At 37.7% G+C, this 7,348-nt stretch overlaps 1 protein-coding gene across 1 annotated transcript in view; it reads right to left on the reverse strand.

The window, feature by feature from the left end:
* LOC149797144 (uncharacterized) overlaps positions 1-6,172 on the reverse strand; it is a 47,757-nt gene extending 41,585 nt beyond the window's left edge. Inside the window, exons 1-3 of the mRNA XM_089960719.1 lie at positions 6,097-6,172; positions 2,873-3,856; positions 494-1,912 (exon numbers count right to left, since the gene is read on the reverse strand). Coding sequence (XP_089816845.1) covers positions 494-1,912; positions 2,873-3,856; positions 6,097-6,172 — 2,479 coding nt within the window. The remainder of the gene's footprint in view (positions 1-493; positions 1,913-2,872; positions 3,857-6,096) is intronic.
* Positions 6,173-7,348: the final 1,176 nt, after the last annotated feature.

Genomic DNA, 7,348 nt, shown 5'->3' on the forward strand with positions numbered 1-7,348 from the left:
CCTATGCATGTACATCTAAACAAACAAACACGTAGAACACACATAAATATGTATACATATGGGTCAATGAAACTACATTGGCTTCATTTTCAAACATGGGCAAATTAATATCAAAGTTATTGGGACTTGTGTTGGTTTAAATTGGTTTATAAGTATAGTTCATCAAATGTAACTTTCTCATTGCATTTAATACCTTACTCTGTATGTATTTTCCTAACATATGTTCATTTCCAACAGCTACAGGAACTGCAAAAGGAATTTTGGAATACAGACACCAAATGTAAATTTTCAAAAAGAATCAGTCATAGGTTACCAGATATTGATGTCTAAACATTGCTGTCTCTTAATGCACACACACACACACACACACACACACACACACACACACAATGAAGTACCAAATTTCCATCAAGAGAGTTTTTAATACTTAGTTGATCCATACATGTATATAGTGGTTTATATAAGTATGAGAGTGTATCAAAGTCTACTGTACCTGCATAGTAGAATCCACATTCAGCCATTTCCTCTGGCCTCTGTCGATGTTCTGCTGGCCATCCCTGGAAGGAGTTAATCCTCATGCTCTTAACTGTATATTGTGGATACTTAGGTGGTGGCTCTTCCATGAAGTCTGAGTGGGCAGAAACAGTTTGCAGATTGTCCGATACATTTTGTCCCTCTGAAGACACCAGCTGATTTGGAGGTGTGCTTTTGTCAGTGACCAACATCTGATGAGACATATTTGAAATACTGACCCGATTCTGTTCACTTGACGGAAGCACCAAAGATGACTCGCCCTGTGCTGTGTCTGACTGATTTGACCCATAAGATCTTTGGATTGCAAGAAGACGAACTTCTGCAGGTGATGGTGATTCTGTGGAATTTGCTTTTCTAATTGGAACATTGACTAGAGCATTATGTGTAAGAAAGCCACAATCTGGAGCCATGTTCTGGTGAATCAACAGTGGAATATCTCCAAGAACCCAACTGTCCTTTCGATTGCCACAGCAATAACATATAACCTGGTCTTGGTGTCCAGCATAATAAAATCCAGCACCAATAATTCTGATGGCAAATGGTCGATCCTGTCCTAGAAAGGTTTTCATTGTGCAAAGTCGGAGCATCTCATATTTCATAGTAATCTGTGGCCCAGGTACATTATCTGAAGCAAGTTGTCTTAACATTTCTCTCAGTTCTTCATGATCAGAAGGAGGCAAGGCAGACCCGCCATGTCCATCACGGGTTTGTTCTTCAACAAATGCAATTATTGCATCTCTGCTAAGTTTGGGTAGTGGAAACCAATTTCTTGGGTTCAACACAATTTGTCTAAGATGGTACTTTTTATTCTCTCTCAGGTCAATGTCTCTAACAGTTCTGTCATCAATGTCAACCTCACTTTTCTTTTTCTGCACACTGACATCCATGTTTGATAAGATTTGCTGTTCAGTTTCATTAGCATCTTTTGTCTGGTCACAATTCGCAACCTCTGCTACAAAGAAAGCTCTCACTGAGAACCTTGTCTCTTGTTTTTTACAAGGGGACAATTTTACCCCATTCATATGTTTTAAATCCTCTGCATATTTTAATTTACTTTTATGGGAAACAAAACATGAACCGTTCTCTATGGTCCTTACATGTAATTTTGAACATACAGATTTCTTCTTCTTTTTCTCACACTCAAGAGAAATAAAGTCAGAAGAATGGCCAGAATTTTCATCATTTATTTCCTTGTACTTCAGGGAAGAAGCATCAAAAGGTTCCTCTGTGACTATTAATACAGATTCTTCTGTGTTTGTAACAGGAGTAAACTCTTGTTGCACACATCTGGCTGATGGATACGACTCTAGCCATGGCCCACCTTCCTGAAACCATTGTGCAATCTCCCCTCTTTTCTCTGACAAGCCATGTTCTCTTTCTGTAAACATTAAAAACAGAGATAATTATAGGAAATTCCAAAAAATGTAATCAGGTCTAAAAGACTTACACTTTCTAAGCACAAATACTTAACTCAAGCTAAATTATAAAAAAGTAATCTTTTGGAAATTTGCTACTGGTTAGAATACAGAAATAAGACGCTTACTAAATTTCAACTAAACTGAAGCTTTAAATGTGGTCTTCAGTAGTGGATCTAGTGGACCATCTGTGTTCAATTTTCTTTGTTCATTCATTTGTATGAATATTGGGCCAGATCACTCAGTCAGTCACTAATACATACATATCTTCTTTTTTCTTGCCATTTACCTACAATGCTACTGAGCAATACCATCAACTTATGAATGCAGGCCAGTTTGAATTTCTCCAAATTGGTTCTCAAATTAAGAGTTTACATCATCTTGCTTATGATACTTATGACAAAATCTTGACATTTTTTGTGATAGAGATAGCAGAATTGATGGAAAAGCTTGATAGGTTAAAATATGACCCATGGTCATCTTTTCTATCCTTGAAACAGAAAAGAAAATTGCTGAAAATCGTTTCAGTTTCCTTCAAGATAAAATAAAACTCACTTGGAAATTTTAAGGTATCATAAACAATTAAACAATTATTCTCACTAAATCGTCTGTAAAACAGTCACTGCTGCAAACCAAGCATGAAGAAAATATGGACCAAAATCTCTATTTCTGGAAGACTTCAAACGTATACTGAAATCGTGCCCTAATTTTCTTGATTTAATATTTCCATCATTATGAATTTCACTGAAGGGATGGATGGCTTAAATATCTTTATCTATGTATGTTTATGACTTTTTTTATTCAAATGCAAGGATGATCAATTTGTTTATTATATTTGAATTAATTTCTTTCTGATAATAAAAACTCTTTATAACGATGCTATTTCTTTAGTGCAGCTTGTTCTCTCTCTCTCTATAACTTACCTTTAGCTCCATAGCCCTGCTGTTTCTTTTTCTCTGTTATTGATTCAAATATTTCAACAAATACAGCCAGCTGATATCTTCCTTTGTGAATATCTTGGTAGCTGAAAAGGTAATTAATTTTATCCTCATTTATATGATCTTCATATCTGTATGTTCCTTGCAGACTAAGTTTATTCACGTCATCCATCTTTACACAATCATCAATGTATTGTCCAAAGTCTGGTCCATTTGAAGGGACAATATTGTTATAGCCTTCAACTTTGTCATCTCTTTCACTCACACAGCATTCTGCTTTATAAGTTTCCAACGCTTCCTTACATGTGGCTTTTGATGTGATTTTCACGAATTCCTCATCTACACAGACAGTACAATCTTCTGCATTAACATCATCTTTGACAATGAATTTAATGTTCTTCTCCTTTCCTGTGAGGACTTTTGATGGAATGCTATTAGCAGATTTGGCACTGATTTTCCCAGTTCCTTCCTTTACTATTCGATTTTCAACTTCTGTACTGATACAGGATTGGGCAGTCATTTCCCAAGATCCCTTCTTTACTAAGAGATCTTCAATCTCTGTACAATCTGACATTTGGGCAGTGTTGTCTAAAGTTCCTTTCTCAACTCTGAGATATTCAACTTCCAAACCAGCAGATGTTTGCGTTTCAGTGATGATTTTCAAAACTTCCACATTTACTCTTAAGTCTTTGACTTCAGCCTCACCTGAGGTTTTGAAAGTGCATTCTGCAGCTTCCTTCTTAACTACGAGACTTTTAACTTCTGATTCTGTACTAAGAAAGGTTTGGGCAGCGACATTCCCAATTCTATCCTTTACTCTGAGATCTGCAAACTCATTACCATAAGAGTTCTGGGCCATGACTTTCAAAGTTCCTTTCTTAAACATGAGGTTTTCAGCCTCTGCTCTATTCACTTTCAGTGAATCCTTGGGGCATAATAAGTTCTTTAAAATACTACAAAAAGTCATGCCTGCAAGTAGATAAAAATGCACAATACTTAAGGATCATTGCATTTGTAATGGAAAATATGAACTAGTTTTTCTAAGTAATACTGCATGACCTTGGGAGTGCAGCATCAGTATTTAAAAAAAACGAGTTTTATTTTCCCATACAAATGCAGTAACCTTTTTATTATATACTCATTTTGTTTTTCTACCTGAGGTTTAATAATAAAAAGAATGCACTACAAGAAACAAAGTAACTGAATTCATGCTCCAAAATAAATACACACCTGTAGATTCATCAATATACAGTAACAATAGTAATGTACATACAGCACCACCCAGTGACTTTTGAACTTCTTCGCACACTCGACATTAGTTTCAGAAAATTCCTGTTTTGCTCTACTTAAAATTGAAATTTAGGATCATACTGTGAATGAATGTGCCCTGAAAAAACTTTTCCAGTTGGTCTAGAAGGATGGATTTTGTTTTTCTGTTGATCCAACTCAATTCTGCTTTTCTGTTTGAGATGGACTGGATTTATTAGCTGAGTCAATTCCATACAATGTACATGTGATTTGAGCAGTGGAGGAACAGCCTTGAATCAACAGCACCCCGTCATTGATTTTTCTGAATCATAATGTGGGAAAAATATTAATTCTTTTAAATGAGATTGTCAAAATGACGCTACGGAATGTTACATTCATTTAGTTTTTAGTGCAGTAAGGAGAATGTGATTTCTGTTGGAAATGTAATCAAAAATTACAGTACAATTTTGCGGTGTGTATCAAGTTTTGTAATTTGGATTTTCAGAACTATAAAAGTACATTTTGAGGAAATTCAAGAGGCAAAAATGTAAGTATATTTACTGCCATTCTTAATGCCACCTAAAGAAGAAAAATGTTTGTGCCCTGTCACTTGCAATGCTCTCTGTTGGAGGGATTGCACATACATGACCTGTATGGCTTCTATTGCTAGCCTACATCCAAACATTATATCAAACAACTTCAACTGGGAAATTTGCAAAGCAGCTGTCCATCCATTTAGCTAACAGATATAAGACTTCTTAGTTGTCTTGGTTTATTGGCTCTAAGGCTCTTAATTTTCTACCAAAACCTTGAGTTGCATTTTTTTCCTAAAATTTATTGTTTTGACTGACTTGTAAAATGGTACATTTCTGATAGCCTCAATATGCTTATCTATGCTATTTGTATAGACCCTAGAGAGCACTTGTCATAATCTGAACCTTTCTAAGTGTGACAAATTATGAAACTAACTCCTAAATAACTGTTTAAATGATCAGAAAGGTATTTCTAATAATGCAAATCTCATGTTTTTGCTGACATTGCAAATATCATGTTCATTCATTTGCTTTTATGAAACTTTCAAAAGTGACTTTGTAAACTGGTCCACATCGTTTAACTTTATCATCTCTACTTCAAATTGATGAAACAGCTTGTTTAATTCATCCCCATACGAATCTAATAACCCAAAAGCTAAGCTTGTGCTACATGAGCATACAATGTTTGTTTACAATCAAAGTAGTTCTGAATAGAAAATAATATATTAGACATGTGTTGAGCAATATGAAGTCATGCAAGATTCTGACAATGTAATGTTAATGGAGAAAAAAAACAGGAGCTAAGAATTAATAGACGCCTAAGATCTGATTTAGCTAGGGACCTAGGAAAGGTTGCTCCAATTATGCCATTAGTAAAAATGTACCAATGTCTCACCTGCATGAGCATCATTTTTATGTAAAACATATATTCATTCCAATATGCACACACTACAAGTTCTATGTAAATATGTATTAGCACAAAGGAGTTAACAGTATACACAAGAATGATAAACAATTTTTTACGCATGTTGACATGACCATCCACTCTGCAGAAGTAGTGATATCAAGATTTTAAGATGGCTACTGTGATGGCCATACTGGATGTATAAGCAGCATCATTAACCAGACCTCATGATGAATGTGTGTGTGAAGTTTAACATCAATCATCCAAGTCATTTAAGAGGTATATCGATAACAAACCTGTACTAACTGACGTATGGACATCAGAAAACAGACTATCCCTTAAATTCTTCTGGGCTATGACCTTAAGACCTTAAAAGCTTGCGCTTCTTCCATCCATAGCAGCTGGATAAAGATCTATACAATAACATTAAAAATATGAAGGAACCATGAAGTCATTATTAATGAAATGTGAAACTGGTGTCATATGACAATCAATAAAGATAACAGGGGTAAATAAGCGCCTACCAATAAGAGCTCGAACGCTACCTGGGTACTCAGGTACCTGCCCGTTGATAATAACCTGGGTAATAAACTGAGCCATTTGGTACTTAGTACAAATTTTCTACCTGTAAACATGCCCCTTAAGTTCTTGGCTTGTAAAGGCAGCACTCACTTTGTTTTCAAATTGATAATCCATTTGATAGAACCATGAATTGAATACATGTACTTGTTAGTTGGGTTTCAATGGTTGTCATCACCGGGGGCGGATGTGGGAGACAAGCACCCACTTCCCATGGAAATCTCCCAATGGCTTACGTCTGATAGAGCCTCTGACAACCAAATCCAGCCCCAGGCCTTCACGAGTGGCGGAACCTGTTTAAACTGACTAGAGAAGGGATGACAGGCGAGCTTCTGGTGCCTCAAAACCAGATGCTTCGGGCAGATGGGGCTCGTTAACCTTGGATGGTCGCCCATCTAGGAGAAAGTAAACTCCGATTTCAAACCTTCGCTGCCTTGCAACTATACCCTCTCAGGGGAAAGGCTAAGGGAGTAAACCCCAACAGAAAAACCGGAGTCGGAGTCCCTAAGGCGACTTGGCACTGATTTCAGTGTCATCTCGGCAACTCCTGCGACGCAGCTGGTGCCATGACGTATCGACTTGTCCTTTCCCTTGGATCCATCAGCTGCGTGGAGAAGGGGGAGGACACTCCAGCTTCGCTCCATAGCGTCGACACAACACGGGAAGCAGCAGTTTACCGGTTATAAGTCACCGCTCGATTGGCGTAGAGCCAGACGCCAGGGGTTGCTTCTGACGGTGGGAGAGACCAACATGTTTCACTGGACAGCTACCGCCCGCCTCAAACTGGGCAGCCCCCAACCAATAAGGTGCCGTCCCGCCACAGTTCGCCTGCCTTGCTGGGTGCGTAAGGTTTAAGGTACGCGAGTACCTGACAAGCGGACTGCAACTACTGCACCAAGAAATAACAAAATAAAAATAAAAAAGAAGACTTCAATCCTCAAGCTAGGTACCTGGAATGTCCGGACCATGCTGACTGGGCTTTCAGATGATCTCCAGACAATCAGTGGTGTTCGTAAGACTTCAGTCATCAACGACGAACTTGCAAGGCTCCAGGTCGACATTACCTCACTAAAGCAGACACGATTATCAGATTCTGGGTCCCTCAGACAAAAGAACTACACATTCTTCTGGCAAGGAAAGAGTGCAGATGAAGCCAGAGAGTTTGGTGTTGGATTCGCTGTCTGCCGAGAATGATAG

The sequence above is a fragment of the Sinohyriopsis cumingii genome, chromosome 6, assembly GCF_028554795.1.
Source record: "Sinohyriopsis cumingii isolate HCF-2022 chromosome 6, ASM2855479v2, whole genome shotgun sequence".
Classification (NCBI taxonomy): domain Eukaryota; kingdom Metazoa; phylum Mollusca; class Bivalvia; order Unionida; family Unionidae; genus Sinohyriopsis; species Sinohyriopsis cumingii.